Source organism: Hyperoodon ampullatus, assembly GCF_949752795.1.
Source record: "Hyperoodon ampullatus genome assembly, chromosome: 10".
Lineage (NCBI taxonomy): Eukaryota > Metazoa > Chordata > Mammalia > Artiodactyla > Ziphiidae > Hyperoodon > Hyperoodon ampullatus.
In genome coordinates this window covers 70,773,503-70,793,732 of record NC_136923.1, presented here as the reverse complement: position 1 = coordinate 70,793,732, position 20,230 = coordinate 70,773,503, and the positions used below count along the sequence as shown (strand labels likewise).

At 56.0% G+C, this 20,230-nt stretch overlaps 1 protein-coding gene across 1 annotated transcript in view; it reads right to left on the bottom strand.

Annotated features, from left to right (window-relative positions):
- The window catches only part of GLP1R (glucagon like peptide 1 receptor), a gene marked incomplete at both ends in the record, with an annotated part of 31,705 nt that extends 18,354 nt beyond the window's left edge, over nt 1–13,351 (bottom strand). Inside the window, 3 exons of the mRNA XM_079713082.1 lie at nt 4,746–4,853; nt 5,865–5,961; nt 13,274–13,351. Coding sequence (XP_079569208.1) covers nt 4,746–4,853; nt 5,865–5,961; nt 13,274–13,351 — 283 coding nt within the window. The remainder of the gene's footprint in view (nt 1–4,745; nt 4,854–5,864; nt 5,962–13,273) is intronic.
- Between the last annotated feature and the right edge of the window lie 6,879 nt (nt 13,352–20,230).

Here is a 20,230-nt window from a genome sequence, read left to right as displayed (position 1 = left end):
CTCCCAGCAGGTCCTCTTGCCAGTTTGGGCCCCCGGCACCCTGCCATTCCTGGGCCCTCTGCTCAGGGCAAGCTGGGAGGGTAGGGAGGCAGTGTGTGCACAGATGTATGTGTTACTGGAACAGTGTCAAGGGATCACTGCGTCCTTGCGAAGCTCAGTGAGCCTATGCGAGTGTGTCTGTCAATTATCCTTCATTAGCAGCAAATATTAAAAGCCAGGGCTGGTTCCTGGCCGGGCTGTGGTCCCCAGGTGCCCATCTTGGCTGGAGATGGGGTGGGTCTGGGCACAGTCTGGCTTATCAGCCCAGCTTTATCTGGCCCAGGTGCTGCTGATAAATCATAGCCAGAGCCTTGGCTCTGGTCTTGTCAATACCAGGAGGCATCCGGCCGCATGCCAGGAGGCTTAGGGATATTTCATTAAGTCAGACCCTGGTGCTGGAACTAAAACCCCCAATTAAACCCTTCCCCTCCCGGAAACCGCAGCGGCGTCTCTAATCAAGCTAACAGCCGCCCTTCCATGTGGACGTGGGCACTCAGGGCTGTGGAGAGCCGCTCATGAATCCATTAGCTCCTGCATCCTGGCAACAGCAATGGCCAGCACGGACTCCTGGGCCCTCATCTCCTGGGCCGGGAAGCCAAGATTCAAAGCGGGCAGTCATAGGCCCTCCCCAGAGTGCTGGAATGACAGTCAAAGGCAGGCCTCGAACTGAAGGTGTCCGCTTGGGGTGGGTGTGAGGGGCAACACATCACACCACAGCCTAGGAGAAGGAGTTCGGGTTCTGAACGACAGACTCAAGGTCAATCCTGGTTCTGCCCTCAACCAGCTATGGGACCTTGGGCAGACCTCCTCAGGTCTCAGTTTCCTCATCTGTAAAAAGGGAACCATGATAACTTCCCAGGTCTGTGGTGTGAGGATTAGGAGATAAAGCATGTGAAGTGCCTGGTACCTGGTTGGTCTTCAAAACAGAGTCACAGTGAAAGACCTGCTGCCACCCCCCTGCCCCCACCAATTCCTCAAAACAGTACCCCTGCACTGGGGGCGGGCTGGAGCTTAGGACACCGCCTCAGCCGGAGCTCCTCCAGGGCCAAGCTGGGGCCTCGGTTTCCCTCTGGCAACCCTGGCCTGCTGTAAAAGCTCAAGGGAGGCACCTGTCAGAGTTTCCAAGAACTGTGAGTTACAGACAATTTTTAAAACATTTTATGACTCTCCTATAATTAGAACCAAGCTAACAGGTAGGGATCAGAAGGGGGTGCAGCTAATCAGACTGGAATGATTTGTAATGAGCAGATCAGCTGTTTGTGGTTAAACAAGGCTGCTGGAGGGCCCTCGGGTGGCAACAGGCTCTCTGAGGCCACTCCAGCCTTCTGGTTTACAGAGAAAATCTTGTGGACACAAGGCATCTCCTTTGAACGCCTTCCTTCCTTGACTCACCTGTTCCCACCCTCTCTGTGCAATCCCCAGTTCTGACTTAGAGGGGTCAGAATTCAAGGACTTGGCTGGCTTCCCTGGGATATTGTATAGTTCTGAGGCCCGGGCTGGCCCCATCTCTGAGCCTGACATCCTCCCTCCCTGGAGGGCACTCTTTCCCTCTTCTCCATCTGCCTGTTCTTCCAGGCCTGGCCCCGATATCACCTCCCTCTGGAAGCCTTCCTGGTGCCACACCCCAGGCAGAAGAGGTGGCTCTGACCTCCCTCAGCACCACTTCCCAGGCCCCTGAGCTGACCTCTTCAGCCCCATGGGGAAGGTCACCCCTTCTCCCCAATGCCCGTATACTCACACACCCCTAAGGTCTCACTGACATCCCCAGCTCCTGACACAGACCTGCCCCGGGGAATTGTTCTGAATTTAATTCTTTCTCTAGTCACTCATCCCTCTGCCCTGCTCTGCACCCCAGAAGGCTGAGCCCCGTGGACAGCATCGCTTGGGCTCTTTGCCCTCCGCTGGGTTTGGCCAATGGGAGGCACCAGCACAAGGTAGGAGGGTGGAAGGAGAGAGAGGCTGGGGTATTTCTCCCTTGCTCCCTTCTTGCCTTGATTCTGAGGTTCTGGCAGTGGCTTTGCCCCTCTGTGGCCAAGGCCCTGCCCTGCTGGTGGCCTCTCCATCACCACGACCTCCAGCTGTTCCTGCCCCACTCGGGCCTAGGGATGCTAAAGCTTCCCACTGTTGTGGTCCTTGGTGCTTTATGTACCTTTTTGGCCCCTTAACCCTGCCAGCCTCTGAAGTGGCCCCTCCATTAAATTCTTTTCAAATTTCCAGCTGAGTGTGTTTTCTGCCAGGACCCTGCCTGAGACCTGTCCCCCTTGCTTCTCTCCACTTTGAACTCCCACTATGACGTTTTTCCACAGTCTACCCCCTTGATCGGCCCAAGAAAGTTCCAGAACGGCCCCCTTCCTGCTCCCCCATGCTCTGGGAGGGGGTGAGGGAAGCCCCTAGTGCCAGCTTCTGCCAAGCTGAACAGCCAGGACAGGCCAGAGACAGCAATTATGCTGCAGGACCCCACGGTGGGTGTCTCTGCAGGTCCCTAACTCAGAGAGAGGGGAGAAGGAGGCAGAGTCTGTGATCCCACGTGTCAGAAAAGGGAGTGAATTAGCTTGGTGAGTCAGGGGAGGGGGGCGCTGGCAGGGGGCCTGCACAGTGGCTGTTATCTTCACGGAGAAAGCAATAAAACCGTGTTCGCTCATAAACGGGCACCACCAGGACCTATTTCCTGCTCAAATAAAATTAAAGGTGATGGATGGAGCCGCGAGCGGCAGGCAGAGCTGGGGGCAGCTTAGTGCTGAGTGATGGGCCCTGTCCTGCGCCTGGCTCCCTGGGGTCTAGAGGCCTGGCCCCAGCTGGACAGGCAGCCAGTCCCAAACCATTGGGGAGCAAGGAAAGTGTGCGTATTGCGGGAAGTGGGCAAGGTAAGTCAGGTAGGTGGAAGAAATTAACAGCAACCAATTTTCAAGAACCTACAATCCTCCCAACACCCCCATCACCCGGCTTTATCCCATCTCCCACATGGTAAGCTGAGGCACAGAGAGGTCTAGAAATTCACTCAAGCTCACACAGCCACTCGGAGCAGCATCAGGCAGAACCATAAGATTGTACAACTCGACTTCTTCATCTCCAGGGAGAGGGCAGGCAGCTCACCGCCCTCCCTTGGGGTGTGCCCAGCCAGCAGAGGCCTAGGCCACTCGCCTGTCCCCATGCCCAGAGCCACGCACACAGGAACACACACACATGCACACATACGTGCCCACACACTGGAGGAAGCCTGGTGTAGCAGTGAAACATGCTTACTCTAAACCAGACTCCTTGGCTTATTTGTGGGTCTGCTACTCACTTGCTGTGTGAGCTTGGAAAAGTCACTTAGCATCTCTCTGCCTCAGTTTCCTCCTGTGTAAAAGGGGAGGGTCACCAGAGTGCTTGCCTCGCAGGGCTGTTGTGAGGATTAAATGAGTGTAGGTGTGTAAAGTGCTTACAGCTGGCCGCAGAAACGCTGCGTGAAGGGCACTGATCCGCTCTGTCTTACGCAGGCACCTGCCTCTTTCCAGGCCCAGGCTCTCCCTGTGCACCTCAGGGTGGGGTGGGTATACTGGGAGGGAATAGCAGGAGAGAGTCTCCTCAGGACTCCTGCCTGGGCTTCATCTGACTCCAGTCCTGTGTTCCGAGGTGAAGCTCACACTGGGCCCTGCCAGGTGCCCTGATGTTCCACTAAGGGGCTGCCTCTCCCAGGAAGCCCTCTAGCTTCCCAGAGTATGACCTCAATCTCACACTTGCTTCTGGGCCAGTTTCTGCTTGGTCTCAGGCCCCTTCAGTGCACTGTAATTAAGAGCACAGGCTGGCTTCAAATCCTGGCCCTGCCATTTACCACGTCATCTGGAGCGAGTGACTTAAACTTTCTGGGGCCTCAGTTTCCCTATCTGTACAAAACAAGCACACCCACGGGGTAGTTGTAAAGATTAAATGAATACTCGGCTTTCAGGGCAGGTCTGGGCACATAGCAGGTACTTAACGCCATTATTATAAAGTAGTGCCCTTTCTCCCTTCTTGAGACTGTGAGCTCTTTGAGGCAAGGGCGCTTGTCTCCTGTTAGCCTCCCTGGTGCCTGGGACAAGTGGGTAGGTGTTGGGGGGCACGTTAACTCCCCCTCCAGTCAGAGCTCCCCATGCAGCCTCTGTAGATCTCTGTACTCCAAAGAGTCACAGCTTTCCCAGTGCAGACTGTCCCCTGCAGACAGGAGTGAGCCGGGGAGGGCCTGGGGGGCAACTTCACCAAGGCCCCGATCACTACTCCCATCTGGGTTCATCTGAGCAGTGAACCCCTGAAGAGTCAGGAGGTGGCTACAGGCCACTACCAGGTGGGCGGCAGCTACAAACACACGCATTACACACACACACACACACATGCATCAGAGCAATGACACCTCTGAGTAACCCTACCCCACACCGAACCCCCAGGAACTGTTCCTACCTGACTCCTTTCCTGAGGCAGGAGGGTGCTCACATTTCTTTCTTAAGTCAGACGCCACGGTTTCCCCGCAGACCCCACCTGCCAGGACGGGCCTCAGGCCCAGGTTACACCGGATGCCACCCCCTACTGCTCCCCACCCCCAAGGAAAGAAAGGCAGCCCACCAGGAGGAGGCCCAAAGGCCTCCTGGAGCGGGGAGGCTGTGTCTCAGGGGAAAGGAGGCAGCACGAACCCCGCGCCAGCTCCACTCCCACCCCGGCCTCCTGGGCACAGGGCAGGGGAGGGGACTCACCGCTGCTGGCCCAGGGCAGGTACCAGGGGCAGCTGACGTTCACGAAGGAGTCCGGCGGCCCATCCGGCCAGCAGGCGTAGTCATCGAAGGTCCGGTTGCAGAACAGGCCTGGTGCAGCAGGACGAGGGCATCTGAGTCCCAGCCTGACCGGGGCCCTTCCCTCCAGGTTCCCCACCGGGGAGGCTGCCTGGCAGAAACCTGCGCTCAGCTCACCTCCACTGAGGCTTCCTACCCGCCCAGCAGGTGCCACTTATCAACAGTGGGACTTGGAGCAAAGTACTTAAGGTCTCTGTTTTCTCACCTGGAAAATGGGGTTGATCCCCAGCCCACAGGGCTTTGTGGGGACAAAGAGCAGAGCTAGCATAGATAACTGAGCATAGTAAGTGCTCAATAAACGATCCTCATGGGCCTGTTATTAAATTACACACCACGGAGGAGGGGGATGGTAGCTCTCCAGGCTAAGATAACCCTCCTCAGGTGACTGGGTCATGACTGCAGGTCAGGACTGGAACACAGGCCTATCAAGCCTCTGCTCTTTTTTTTTTCTTTTTTTTAACATCTTTATTGGAGTATAATTGCTTTACAATGGTGTGTTAGTTTCTGCTGTATAACAAAGTGAATCAGCTCTACGTATACATATATCCCCCTATCCCCTCCCTCTTGCGTCTCCCTCCCACCCTCCCTATCTCACCCCTCCAGGTGGTCACAAAGCACCGAGCTGATCTCTCTGTGCTATGTGGCTGCTTCCCACTAGCTATTTTACATTTGGTAGTGTATATATAAGTCCATGCCACTCTCTCACTTCGTCCCAGCTTACCCTTCCCCCTCCCCGTGTCCTCAAGTCCATTCTGTATGTCACTCCCCCTAAACGTTTATTACTATAAGTACGTGGGTTGGGCCTCCTGCCCTGGCACAGGCCGGGAAGTGCTGAGGAGGATGCAGAATAGAAAGGCCAGGTGTCTGCTCCTGAGGGGCCCCAGTCAGGGGTGAGGGGGAACACAGCAGCAACGAGGCCACACCCCAAGGCACAGGGTAGATGAGGGGTCCTAGAGAGGCAAATGATGCCCAGCCAGGCGTGGGACCTCCCAACGCCGTGGGGAGCTGGTTGGGTGCACTCACCTGTGGCTGGGGGCGGAGCCTCGGTCAGGAAGCGCTGGCACTGGCGTCGGTATTCTCGCCATTTCTCCACTGTCTCCGAGAGGGACACGGTGGCACCCTGGGGAGAAGAAAGAAAAGGGGGCCCCTTAGGTCCAACCAACCTCTCTTTTATGCCCAACCCCCCACACACACACTTGGTTTCTTGATCTCCAGGGGACCTTAGAGCCCCAAACTCCACAGGCTTTGGCCATCTCTGAAAGAGGGTGACAACACAAAGAGGGGCTCCAGGTGGATGTCTTTATATCTTTATCCCTCCCAGGGCATAGCCTGGGGTGTAGTAAATGTCCAGCCAGTGGCTACTGAAAGGACACCGTTGGGGGTGAGTGGGGGGAAGGGCCACTGGCTGGGCGTGTGTCTCATTCACGGTTTCACCTGCCCTCACCCAGCAGAGAGTTCCTGAGGGCCCTGGGCTTTGTGACTGCCACGGGCTCCTTTCCAGCACCCAGTCAGCCTTCCTGCGAGGCTCTCACACTTTCGTCCACCAGTCTTGAAGGCAACACGCAGGCCCAGAGTGGGAGAGGGTCTCAGTCAAGGTCACACAGCACCCCAAGGAACAGAGCTAAGGCTCGGACCTGGAGTCTCCCAGATCAGTGACTGTGACGGAGCCGTGGAAGGTGTGGGCCGAGGTGGGATTCGGTGCTGGTAATGCTGCCCACTAGCATCCCTCCTGCAAAATGCAGTCATGTTACCTGGGAGGTCAACATGACCCCCACTGTCTCCTTGCAGCCTAACAACACAGATCAAATATTCAGCTCTATCAACTGCAGAAGTCCTGAGGACATGGGGTGAAGGGGTCAGAAAAGTTCCAGAACACAGAGATTGGGTCTGCAATGGGAGGGCCCCCTCTCTGTGGATAGATAAGGTAACAGAGCTGGCTTTTCAGCAGAGACCCAAGCAGATGCACCCAAGTGAGAATTATCCATGTCCAGACATTTTAGCGTACTTCTTTAGATATGTCTTGGGACTATGTTTCTTTTTTATTTGTATTTTTTCCTGAACAGGCTTAAGATTATAAATATCCCTCCTTTAGAGCCTGCAGACACACAGATGACCAGGGAGCCCCTTGTATAAAATTTAGGACCTATACACACCATTTAAAACAAAATTTCACTTTTTGAAATCACAAAAATACACATGCGTGCTGAAATTAAAACAGCTTCATTTTGGGAGCTTGCACCACCCTTGACGGGTGGTGCCCTAAACACATTGGATCTGGTTTCCGGGTAATCTGCCCAGATTTAAGCTGCGTTGGGGCTTATAAGACACTTCCCGTAAAGACACAGGTTGTCTTGGGCTCATCCCTGGCGGTACAGGAAGCCCTAGGGAGGGGACAAAGCTTGCTTGACAAGCAAGGGGACAGTCTTGGAGTGAGTGTGCTGAGGCCACAGGCAGAGAAACCTAAAAGACAGTGCTCTTCTGAGCACAAAGGTCAAGTGTATTTGTTAAACAAATAAATAAGGAATCAAATCCAACAGCCAAGGCAGTGTCAATTTTAGCTACAACTGAGGGGCCAGCGCAGTTTTCACTAGTGCCAGTCCTGGTGGATCCACCCCCCGACCCCCACCCGCTTTCCTTCTCCTCCCCGGAATGCAGCAGCTGCTGGTGGTCAGGGCAGGGAGACCAGGGAGAAATCCCACCTGATCGCTCTAGGAGGAAAGCAGGCAGCAAGCAAGGTCGCTGCTGGGAACTGGGACAGAAGGTGTGTCTGGGGCAGAGAGCAGGGACTAGAAGCCCATGGGAACCAGAAGTCTCAGGGTGGGGATAAAGGCAAAGGCCAGCACCAGGAAGGCCAGCCTGGCCACCAGCACCCCAGAGAGCTTCGAGACAGAGGCAGCCTTGTCACCTGCTCGGAGCAGAGCCTCGGACAAGAAACTATCTTCAGACGGGGGCTCCCTGAGGGCAGGGCTGTGTCGCCCTCAGGCTGGGGCTCCTTAAGAACAGGGGTTGTGTCCCCCCTCAGATAGCTTCCTGACAATAGGGGTCCACCGTCTGCTTCCTGCCCCAGCTGAAGTTCTCCAAATACTGCTCACCACACACCCCCTGCCCAAACACACAAACTACCAGACCTCTGGCCTCTCCCCACCTGGCGTTTATGGAAATAATATTGTGCCAGGCTCTGGGTCGGGGGACGGACTGGGGGGACATGGGGAGCACAAAGATGAAGGCCAGAGCCCTGGCCTGAGAGAGTCCCCAGGCTACTCGGGGGTCGGGTGGGAGCAAATGCTCTTCAGGACATAGCAGAGAAGGCAGCGGTGAAAGTGCTCAGGGAATGGCTGGGGCAGGGCTCGGTGAAGACTTGAGAGCCCTGGGGGACGCCGGGGACTGTGAGCTGGGGTTGGCGGAGGGAAGGGGTGTAGGGAGAGACTGGGCCCCAGCAAGGGCAGAGGGTGGGCATCTCAGCAGGAGGACCCAGCAGGAAGGCAGGCGCAGAAGTGGGGACGTCGGTGCTCTGGTGAGCAAGCAGAAGACAGCCTTGGACTGATGTTCAGGAGAATTTTCTGGGCCAGGGAGAGAGTAGGCAGGACCTGGGACCAGAGGCTCTGGTCTGGAAAAAGGCTGGGGTCACCCGGTGCAGCAGGGTCCAGGGGCTCAGGGGAACACAGTTCCACAGAGAAGAGTGAATAGCCCTGGCTTTGGGCTCAGGGCCAGGCCTGACTCTGGCCCTCCCATAAATTAAGTTTGTGACCTTGTGCAAGAGTTTTAACTTCTAGCCTGAGCTCACACCTGCACAAATTGGGAAAAACAATAGTCCCTACCTCCCCGTGAGCATTAAGTGAGTTAATGCTTCGAAGGGCCCCTGGCACGTGGAAAATCCACAGTCAACGGCAGCTGTCTTCGATTTCTGCTGTTGACAGGAGAGGGCAGAGCAGACCTGGGCAGCCAGGCCTCCCGGAGAGTCCGGGTCCCACCCCTCCCTCATTTCTAGGAACAACAAACTCCCAGCAGGAGGAAAGGAACATATTTTCCTGCCAAGGACCCATCATTCTGCTTAATTTGTGGCATCTTCCAGCTGCAACACAGCCATTAGCAAAGCCTCCATGCCCGAGGGCAAGGAACTGTGAGGAGGGGCCAAGGACCTGCCCACCGGCCTCCGCCCATTTCATCCTCCTGTGATGTGAGTCCCCGCTCCAGGCCTGGTGAGGAGGGGCAGGGGGTGGTCAGTGGTGGGGAGGATGCAGTGGTGGAGGGCCCTGCCGCTCAGAGGCAGCAGAGCTGGCCGGGAGATCAGGGCAGCAGTGGGGGGTCCAGCGGACCAGGGTGAGGGCAGCTTGGCAGTTTTTAGAATCAGGACTCACCAGGCTTCATGGGAGTTCTCTGATGGGGGGTAAAGGCAAATGGGGACAATGCCTGGGGCGGAGTTTATAGTAAGGAGAGGGCATCTCTCAGATCCAGGTGTTTGGGAAGGAAGCAGGAGGTGACAAAGAAGATGCCAGGAAGGAGTGGTGGGCAGGAGAGAGCACTGGACAGAGAGTCACATGTCCTTGGTTTAAATTCCAGCTCTGTCTGTTAATGTGGGACTGATGGGACAAATTTTAATCTTCTGGGACCTCAGTTTCCTTATCTGTAAAATGGGCATATCGTTCTTTTCAAAGAGTTCCTGTACAGATCCAGCAAGATAAAGTAGTGAAAACCTTTAGGAATTATCCAGCCCTGTACGAGTGAGCAGTGTTCTAAGGAAGAAGAGCAGGAAGAGAAGGATGTGGAGAGGGTGAGGGGCTTTCCAACAGCCGAGGATGGCACGCTTTCTCCAAACACTGGCTGCTAATGTGAAGAATTCCTCCGGCAGTTTCGTTTCTCAGTGTGAATAAGTGCATCAGATCCTTTCCTTTTCTGGGAACCTTTTTGGTTGAGGGGAAGGAGGAAAGAGAGGCCACTAAGGTGGAAAAAATGGGAGAGGGCCTCCCCAAAGGAAAAAGAGGGCTCCAATGTCAACTCTGGCGCCTCCCAACAGGTGCAGCCCTGCACCGTCCCTGCAGCTCCTCCCAGGACCCCTGCCTCCTTCTTCTCTGCCCAACTTCCAGAGCCCAACCATCCCCGAGGCCCTCTGAGACCTGGAGGGATGGTGCTGCTGGACCCCGGGCTCTTGGCCCCATTTTTTTTCCTTATAGACTCCAGATACATGAGCAGAAGGGCAGGAAAAGGAAGACCACACACACATTCTCATGTGCACCAGACCCCTCACATGGATACACTGTCACACACATTATCACACGTGTGTGGAGCACGTACTTACATACTAAGACATGACATGGAGTCTCTCTCCCACACATGAACACACAGACTGTCAGGTACACGTGTACACACACACACACACACACACACACACACACACACCCTGACTGACATATACTCAAGTCACACTGTCACATGCATAGATACAGAGAAACAGACACACATTCTGTCACAAGCACACTTTTCTCACCCACACACAGACACACACTGGCAGACACTCATTCACACACTAAGATGTCTCTCTCATACACACACAGACCTTCCCATAGATGCAGTATCACACTTGGAGTCACAAACATATATACACACTGTCAGACACACAATGACATGCTGAGATGTTTCATACACGGGGACTCACAGGCAGGCTGTCACACAGAGGGTCACATACAAGTACAGAGGAGAAACAGGGGTTCATACAGCCCACACCCCTCTCCCCCTGGTCCCTCTCTCTTTGTCTCTCTCTCTACCTGTCTCTATCCTGTATCTTTGTATCTCTATATCTCTGTATCTCTCTATCTCACATGCACACAGAGGAATCTGTTCAGGGGCAGGCTGCAGCTAAGGAGCAGCCTGTTCTTCCCCAGAGCAAGGCATCCAAGGCACGATGTGGTTTCTTGGTTGCTCCTGCCCTGGCCCCCACCAGACTCCATGTCTGGGAGGGAGCCCAGCTCAGGACAAAGTCCACGGTGACCGCCGCACACCCTGGACTCCGTCCACCCTTCACTAGAGTGCAGAGGCACGGGGCCTCCGATAGCCCCCCTCCCAGCCCTCTTCCACTGCCCTGGAGAAGGCTTCCAGATTCCCGAGGACAAGTGGGTCAGATCCCCCAAGTGACTAAAGCTGCCATTTCAGGGCGCCAGTGTCCCAATCCTCTCCATTACCCCATGGGGCAGGGCTCATGATCCCTATTTACAGATAAGGAAACAGAGGTTCCCGACGGTCAGATGTCCTGCCCAAGATCACCAGCTAACCGCAGACCTGATACTTGAACCCGGTTTTGTCTGGTTCTAACTTGGAGTGCCAAAGTCTTGCCCGTCTCCTCAGTAGACCAGTTCCCTCACAGGGGTCTTGCGGAGGAAAATTATAGGGGAGGGGGTGGTCCTTCCCGGCAACAATGAAGGAGTAGCCTAGGTCCCCTTCTTCAGAGGTCAGTTCTGCCACCCTCCTGCCTGCACCCCCTTCCAGCCTGGCCAGCCTGACTGTGGGCAGCTCACTCCATTTTCCCTTCAGTCCCAGCTGGGTGAGCAGGTATTAGGCACCAGCCCAGGCCCGCACCCCTTTGTCCTCTCTGTTCCTGGACTGCTGGGTTCACCTTACACGGGGAACCCTCCTTTTCAGAGATTCGTCCCCCGTCCCCCCGGCAGTGACATGAAGGGAGCAACCTAGTCTTGCTGGTCTCATGAACAGAAAATAGAATACAGATTTCAGCGTTGTTTAGAGTCACACGTGGGCGTGAGGTTGTGTCGCAATTACTGCAATCTAACCTCAAAGCCTGTCACTCAGATCTACACGGGTCAAGGATGCTCACAGCAGGGCACCCCCCGAAGCTCCCCATCTCTGCACAGAGCCTGGCTCATCCTGCCCTTCTCTGTCACCCCAGGACTGTTATGGCCCCAGGATATTGGGTTTTTGGCCCAGGGCTGAGGAATGAGGGGTGGGAAGAAAGGGCAGGTTCAAGGAGCCTGACTCCTCTGGGGAGAAGACAGGCAGCATCCAGAACCTCTCCTCTTCCCTTAATCCAAAGCCGGTCTGCAAATGGCCTGGAGCAGGATGGGACCAGGCAGCAGAGCCTTCCACCCCCACCCTGTCCCAGCCAGAGGAGGAGGTAAAGGTGAGAGAAGCAGGTAGTGAGTCTGCAGTTCTGGCTCCCAAAAGATCCCACGCACACCAGGGTAGCCCAAGTCTGGTTGAGCATCGGGGGGACAGTGGTGTGGAAGGAGATGGCTCCTGCAGCTAGGGGCAGTAGTTGGGCTGGGGACAGGGAGAGGGAGGGAATGAGTCTGGAAAAAAACATGGGGGCTGAAGAAGGGCTGGCACCTTATCTGGGAGGCATATTTGTCCACATCTGGATTCTCAGCCAGGGGTGGAGTCGGCCCTCATCAAAGACCCCTCCTCCCGCCTTCCACCTACGCTGGGACAAATTTCAAGGCCTGTGAAAGCCCCCTCCCCAAAGCTCTTCAGGTCTGGGGGTAAGAGTGGGAGGTCACGGGAAGACATGGCTCTCTGGCACAGGAAAGCCTGCACCTCCTCTCTGCTCAAGCATCTCACAGCATCTCTGGACAACTCCTCTCTCCTAAAGCAGGCTGACCACAGCCCCCAGCCCAGGAGCCTGGAGGCAGGAAAGGCAGAGAGGGGCTGCAGGGGTCCACCTGTGGTCAGCCCTCCAAGGGCATCCAGGAGGCCAAGGTGTCTCCACGTTTCCCAGTATGGGCTCTGGTGCATGTTGACCACCAAGGGGGTCAAAATGGGGGTGTGTCAGGCGAGTGTGTGAGGGGAGGCCTGCCTGCTTCTAGAGGAGCAGGGAGCCTTCTAGCGTTTGCCTTGGCACGGGTCTGGGGACAGGGGTGGCTCTCGAGTTCCAGCTGGGAGGTCAGGGGGAAGGACAGCAAGCTGCCACCGCAGGGTCCCTGGGGCTATGAGTCAAAGGCTGTGCTGGGGGGCTGGGGGGGTATAGAGCTGGGGGTCCACACCCAGGCCTCTCTGCCTTCCCAGGGGGTCTTTGATAGTGAGCGGGGCACGGCGGGGAGGGGTCTGGGGCACAGTGGAAAAGGGGAGGTCGGGGAGCTCGGGCTGTGGCCGGGCCGCTGGCATGGGTTTGCGGGAGACGGAGTTGGGAAAGTGGTCGGGGGGGAGATGCGGCACAGAAGTCTGCGCACGGCGGCCGCGGGACAGCCGGTGGCCCAGCAGAGGGGCCCGGGCGGCCAGGAAGGGGGCGCCTGGCCGGGGCTGCGGGAGGCGTCTGCCGTCCGAGCCCCCACCTCCGACACCCAACTCTCCAGGTCCCACTCCCCGAGGCTTGGGTTCCCGCCGCCCGCGGTCGCGGAGTTTCGCTCAAGTCGCGTCCGCCGCTGCCCGGACGCCGCGCCCGCAGCAGCCCACGTCACCGCCTCCCCAGCCCCGGGGCCCGCGGGTCTCACCTGGGGGCGGGGGCCGGCCCTGCCCACCGCCCCGAGCAGCAGCAGCGCCAGGCGGAGCGGCCCGGGGGCGCCGGCCATGGCGGGGCTTTCAGGACTGGGCCATCGCTGCCACCTGCGGCACCGCGCGCGCCGCTGAGCCCGGGCGGCGCGGGCGTGGGGGAGGAGCCGGCGCGGGGCCGCCCCGCCCGCAGGAGGGGCCGGGTGGGTCCCGGCTTTCAGACCCCGCCCGCGGAGGCCCCTGGGCCCGGCCACCTCCGGACCGGAGGTCCCGGGCCCTGCGCTCCGGGCTGGCGCCGCTTGGGTTTGGGCAGTGCAGGAGCCGGACCGCCCCCACCCCACAGCCAGCCTTCCTCCCGGATGCCCCCGCTAAAGAAAGCCAAACCACCCCCCAGCTGTCCAGGATACCCTGTAGGGAACTGAGGCGGAGAAGCGCACGGGACTTGGCCAAGGTCACACCGCCAGTCAAACCGCTTCCGAAAAGTGTAACCCCAAGAGCTACGAGTGGCTAGTAAGACAGATCCACCCGGCGGGGTTACCCGGCCCCCAAGACCTCTCCTCATTCCCGGGTTCTGTCTCGAAGGCAGCCCTGGGACAACCAAGGTTGGGGGGACAATGACAAATGGATCAATGGAGCCCTGCCGGTGGGGAGGGTCTAGAAGGTCCCCCGACTCCCGCAGCCCCCATGGCCCCTGAATCACTGGGCTCTTACAACCCCTGTGTCCCTGGGATAACGTGTGCCCAAGGCTGTCCTCCGTGCCTCCTGCGTCTCCGTCTCCCTGCTTCGCGGAGGCCCTGTATTATACCCGCCTTTGTAACACCCCCCTCACCCCCCGACGCAGTGTAGGCCAGGGAGTAGGGTGGGACACAGGTTCACCCTCACCCGGGCTGTGGAAGGCAGTGCTAAGAAGGCACTGACTTTCTGTTCCCTAAAGCCAGTGTGGAGTGCCAGTGGGAAAAGGGAATTACACCCCTCTCCCAAAAGAACTTTGATGTCACTATTAGGAAGGGGGGCGGCAGCAGCCCTCAGCTTTGACCTACCATGGGCATGTCTGGACCATTCCAAAGGGAAAGGGAGCAGCTGTTGGAGTAGCTGCTCCTCAGGGAGAGAACAGGACTTCTCAAATCCCAGAGCACCGAGGAGGGGAGGAAGGGGGAGGGGGAGGGGGGAGGAGGCCTCCAGTGGGAGGAACCAGGGGCTCCCATTTGCCAAGAGAGGTCTTCCGGTCCTGCAAGCTCCCTCTCACTACCTGAGAGTCATTTGTTCCCTCCTCTACCCAGAAGTCAGTCTAACAGTCACCTTATGTGCCACTTAGGCTGCGAGTGACAGAAAACCCGTAATAACAGTGGCATAACCAAGGGCTGTGTTATGTAAAGCAAGGCCAGAGGTTCAGCCCAGGGCTGGAGCAAAGGCTCCCTGACCATTAGGGTCTCCAGCTCTTTCAGTTTCCACCATTCTCATGGTTCAGGGCTTCAACCTAATGATCCAAGGTGGCTGCTCCAACTCTGGCCATGATACTCAAATTCCAGCCAGCAGGAAGGAGTAAAGGGAAGATGGGTGCACCTCCACCAGTAAGGACACATCCTGAAAGAGGCAGCCATCAATTCCACACCCCATGGTCCCCACTCAGACACATGGGCACAGTTAGCTTTGAAGGAGGCTGCGAGAGTACCCTTAATTCCAAACAGTCACTGGCAAGGTTAAATATTAGGGCTTTTATTACTCTAGAAGAAGGCAAGATAGATAGATAGATAGATAGATAGATAGATAGATAGATAGATAGATAGACAGATAGATAGACAGATAGGCAAATGACTTGCAGGCTCTGCTATATGAGGACTGGGGGTTGGGGAGAAGATGAGAGGAGAGAGGAAAATAAGGGGCTAGAACTGAGTCTTTACCATGAAATTATCAACCTCCAAATTACACTTAATAAATATCAGTTGAACACCTGCCATGAGCCACACTGAACTAGGTCCCGGGCATAAAATGGTGATGCAGTCTGTATCTTCAGAGGGATAGGAATGGAAGGGCTGGAATACCGCTCTCTAGACTCACACTAACCATGAACAAAAACAATAGCTATCAATACCACGTACTGAGTTCCCTCTCTGGGCCAGGTGCTGCCGAATGCTTAGTGTGCCCTGATCTCCTCAAGTCTGATGACCAAGTACTATTATACCCGTTTTATGGATGAGGAGACTGAGGCTCAGGGATAACAAATGAGCTGCTCAGAGAGCAATGCTGGCGTTCACCCCAGGTCCACCTGCCCCGAAGGCTGGTACAGGAGAGGGGACAGGCTCCAGCTCTGCCAGCCCATCTTGGGAGCACCTCCCCTGTGGCTCCTTCCTCCTCAGCCCAGACCTCTGGGCCTGGCTCCTAACCCCTATGCCCAAATTTTCTCCCATGGCCCTAAAATGGGGTACCCTCAGCTTCCACTAAGAGAACTTGGTTTTCAGGTTATTTTCAGAAATGGGAATGGGAGCAACTGATGTGTGCACCTGAGGAAAAGATGCTGTAAAGGCCCTGGACCTGTGGAGACAGACCCCAGAGCAGGCCCCCCACCTCCTTTGCTCCTGGATGAGGGGACCCTCTCCTCAGTGGGAAGACCTGGCCAGTGGGCAGAAAGGAGTCTTTCACTTGGGGGAAGGTGAGGAGGGAGGGAGGGGCTAAGCAGAGGGGAAAAAAGAGTGGGGGTGGGGAGAAAAGAAAGAACTGCTAAGAAGGACAGGTGTCTCTTGTCCATATAGTTCAGGTTCCTTTCCAAGCTCCAGGTTCCTAAGAAGCTTGTTTATTTTCCAAAGTTCAAGACCATATCCCCATTCTAGTGGACCAGATGAGGAAAGAGCCAAAATCTTCTAGCCTAGTATAAATACACATGCGTGCGCGCACACACACACCCCTACACACAGATCTTAAGCTCTGTCAGTCCTGTGTTCAAATCCAGCTCAATCACTCACTGAACATCTCTGAGCCTTGGTCTCACAGTCTGTTAAATGGGGATAATAGTAAAGGCCAATGTTTACTGAGTACTTGCCTTAAGCCGGGCAGTGTTCCAGGAGCCTCGTGAGTGTTATTCCATTTAACACTCACCATCGCCCTCACCCTAGTCATCACCTGGAGAGTCTGAAGGTTTGCTAGGAGGAGACAGAGACCACAGGAGCAGGCCCAGGAATCTGTTCTGCCAGGAGCCAGGGGAATGTGGCTGTCAGCAGCTCCCGGAGTGAAGGAGAATGTCACCAAGGGATGCCCTGAGGCAAGGGCTCCACCCCTCCACTTCCTGCTTCTCTCCTTGCAACCCTGTCCTCTGCTCCCTGATCCGGTGCTTCTCGGAGCAACCCTGGGTTGTGAAGTGGGATCACTTTTGTCCGCATTTGACAACGGAGGACCCCAAAGTGCAAAGCAGTGGAGTAACTAGCCCAACATAGGTCAAGATAGCCCGAGAGAGCCTGGATGCGACCCACCCAGAACTCGCACACTGATTGCACAACACAACCACAGTCACACCTCGCAGGATTGTTGGACCATCAGAAGCAGCACTTGCCCAGAATCTGGCACTCCTAAGTCCTCGGTAAATGGCAGTGTTAACACTGCCACCACTGTTATTCCCCATGGCCCTCCATCTTCCCAGCTGTCACTGCCCCAGCTGAGCCAGGTCTCAGCAAGGCAGCAGGTATGGCTGCTAATGCCCAGGGCTCCAGCTCAGTCCATCCCTTCCCGGTCCAGGTGGCTACAGCCCAGTCCCCCAGGTCTGGGGGAGGGAGGAGGCTAGCTGGACCCAAGAGGCCCTTCCCCTGTGCAGTGCCTCTATCGCTGCCCCCCATCCTCCAGCCCAGCCGAGCCTCCCAGGTGCTGGGTCCTGTTCAGCTCTGGGCAGTCAGCTGAGGAGGATTTATAGCCTCTTGAGCTACAGTGATTATTGCTCTCTTGGGCGGATGCAGCACAAAGTATCACAGCATGTTTCCTAACTGACTCTTCTGTTGAGGGAGAAGTCAGTGTGATTGCTCCCACTTTACAGGGAGGGAAACTGAGTCCCACAAGAGTCAGAGGATTTGCTTGAGGTCACTTAGCAAGGTGCGGGCAGGGTTAGTGGAGCAAGGAAGAGAAAGCAATTGAGGTGAGAACAGCAAAATTCCTCTCTCTTCTCCACTTGGGGACTCCGGCCAGAAATGACTGGGGCTCCTTCTGTCTCCCCTGGGAGGGATTAGTGTCAGCGGTGGGGAGCAGGTGAGAGAAAACCCAGGGGAGGGAGAGGGTCGTGGGGAGGGGGGCTTAGTGAGAGTGGTAGAACCAGGGAGGGGGCAGGTGTTGCCCTAGGAGCCATCTGTCCCCTTCCTTTTAACAAGAAGATTGCGTAGCAGAGCTGGCTGGATGCTCCCCAAATCTGGTGTGTGTTTGTTTCCTGGGGCTGCTCTAACAAAGCACCACAAACTAGGTGGCTTAAACAACAGAAATGTATTGTCTCACAGTCTGGAGGCTGGAAGTCTGAAATCAAGGTGTCGTCGGGGTTGGTTCCTTCTGAGAGTTCAGAGGCAGAAACTGCTCCAGGCCCCTCTCCCAGCTTCTGGTAGCCTCAGGCATCCTTGGCTTGTAGATGGCATTCTCCCTGTGTCTTCACATTGTCTTCCCTCTGTGTACATCTCTCTGCATCCAAATTTCCCTCTTGTATAAGGATGCCGGTCATATTGGATTAGGGTCCACCTTAATGACCTCATTTTAACTTGATTACCTCTGTAAAGACCCTATTTCCAAACAAGGTCACATTCTAAGGTACTGAGCATTAGGACTTCGAGATACCTTTTGCGGGGGGACACAATTCAAACTATAACACACGGAGACCACATTTCCCAGTCTCCCTTGGTGTTTAGTGTGGCCAGGGGATTGTGGAGGAAAGTGGTATAGGTTCTCTCCAGGCTTGGCCCATAAAACCTCCCACACAATCCTCCACACCCTCTCCTCCTCCATCAACCAGCTGGACACAGATGATCCCGTGGAGAATTCCAAGGCCCACGAGACAGAAGGAGCCTGGGTTCCTGGATGACAGCATGGAGCAGAGTTTCCTGCTGACCTGCCCTGGATTGCATGGTGTTAAGCCACTGAGACTGGGGAGCTGACTGTCACCGCAGTTAATCTACCCGACAGACAGCCGGCATGTGCCCCTGTGGGCAGGGCTGGTTAGTCCAGGCAGAGGCCTTGTGGAGGTCCCCTCTTTGTGGCTGTGAGTAGGTGAATGAGACCCCTCACTCTGGGCCCATCTCCTCCTCCCCTTCGTCAGTGGACGGCAGCATCGCAAAGGGGATTCTGGATGGTGTGGCCGTGGTTCCTATTTGTCCTTATACATCTGACTCCTCTCTCTAGCCTTCGCCCACAGCTGTTCCCACCTGTTTGCCTTTTCTCCGGAGAGAAGGTGGGGTGGGGGGGTAGGTTATGACAGAGCCCACACTGCCCCTTCACAGAATTAAAGCTCTGCAGGAAAAGAGGAAACGTGCCAAACTTCACACGTTTGGAAATCAAGTGAAAAGGAAGCATCACACAGGTCTTCTCACCGTAGCCTTTCAGCGCCTTGTCATGGAGTCATGGTGGAGAAACCCACTGTGACCAAAATGAGAAATGAAACTGTCAACCCAGGTCTAAAATAAGAGGTGTCCCCAGCTGATAGGCTACCCGGCCCACGGGCAACAGCCTCTTTCTTAGAAACTCTCCCTAGCTGGTCCCCTCTCGTAGCATCCTTCAAACCAGCCAGTCACGGGTCTCAAAGACCGGGGCAGGAAATGCTCCGTGGAGAGACCGGCAGGCCTCAGAAGTTCTCTCTGAAAAGAATGGCTCCAAGCTGGGGTGGGGAAGCTGCCACTGGCTTTCAGGAGCCAGGATCACCTCCAGGGCTGAGTCAAGGTCACCGTTAATCCTGGCAGAGTCCCTCAGAGCAGGGAAGGACGAGCAATGGCCCAACTCTTACCCGGAGCCTTCTGGATCGCACGCTCTCTGACACACTCATCGCCCTCAGTTTTGCATGATAGGAATGTGGTACCCACTCACGCCTTTCTCCTGAATAACAGAAAACAAATGCAAAAGGGAAAACCCAAAAGTCTCTGGGCCAGCTCCTCCCAGCAACCAGCACCACCACGCCTTGACTCTCTGAGTGCCGACTCGGACCTCACAGGTCACACCTGGGATCCAGCTTGAAGTGGCTGCAGCCGCCTAGGCCTGCAGGACTGTAGGACCTCTGATACTGCCGATGTCTCCTGCACCTCCGCAGGATCATAGCCCAGAAATTTCTGGTCCCATTACTGGTCGTTTCTCTTAGCTCTGACGAGTGACACGGTAACACTTCAGGATTCAAGACTGGCCCATGGTTGGAGGAAGCTCACAGTCTCCCTCTGTTGCTGTGGCCTGATCTCTAGACCCGGCCTCAAGTGGACCCGTGACTTGGCCAGGCAGGTGACATTTTCTGAGGACCCAGTCTATTTCACTTTTTTCCTCCCGAGGCCAAGAGTCACTTCCTTCCCTGTTCTGAAAGCTCTCACTCTCCATGCACTCAATCATGCTCTGGTTTCTGGCTCATTTGCTAAACGGGATGGCAAACAAAGCTGATGAGACTATCTGGCACCTAATGGCTCAGATGTCCAATCCTCCACCACCCAGGTGCTCTCAGGGGGAGCTCCTCGGAGTGGGGAGATGGGCTCACAGAATTTTTTTCAAGCATGGCAGTTTTGCCATATAAAAAGGCACAAACATTCCTCCGAGACAAAAGCTGATGCTGGTGCTGCAGGAGGGGCTGGAGGGCCCAGGGGTCCTGGAACGGGAGGCTATGGAGGCTTTGGCAGCAGCTGGGCTGCAGTCTCAGTGTGGTCAACACCAGGGTTAAGGCCCCTGAGCTTGTGAAGGCAAATCGAGGACAAGGAGTGTGTCCGCATCATCAAGCCAGGTTGCCTGTGTCCAGGACACGAGCATCAAGTCTC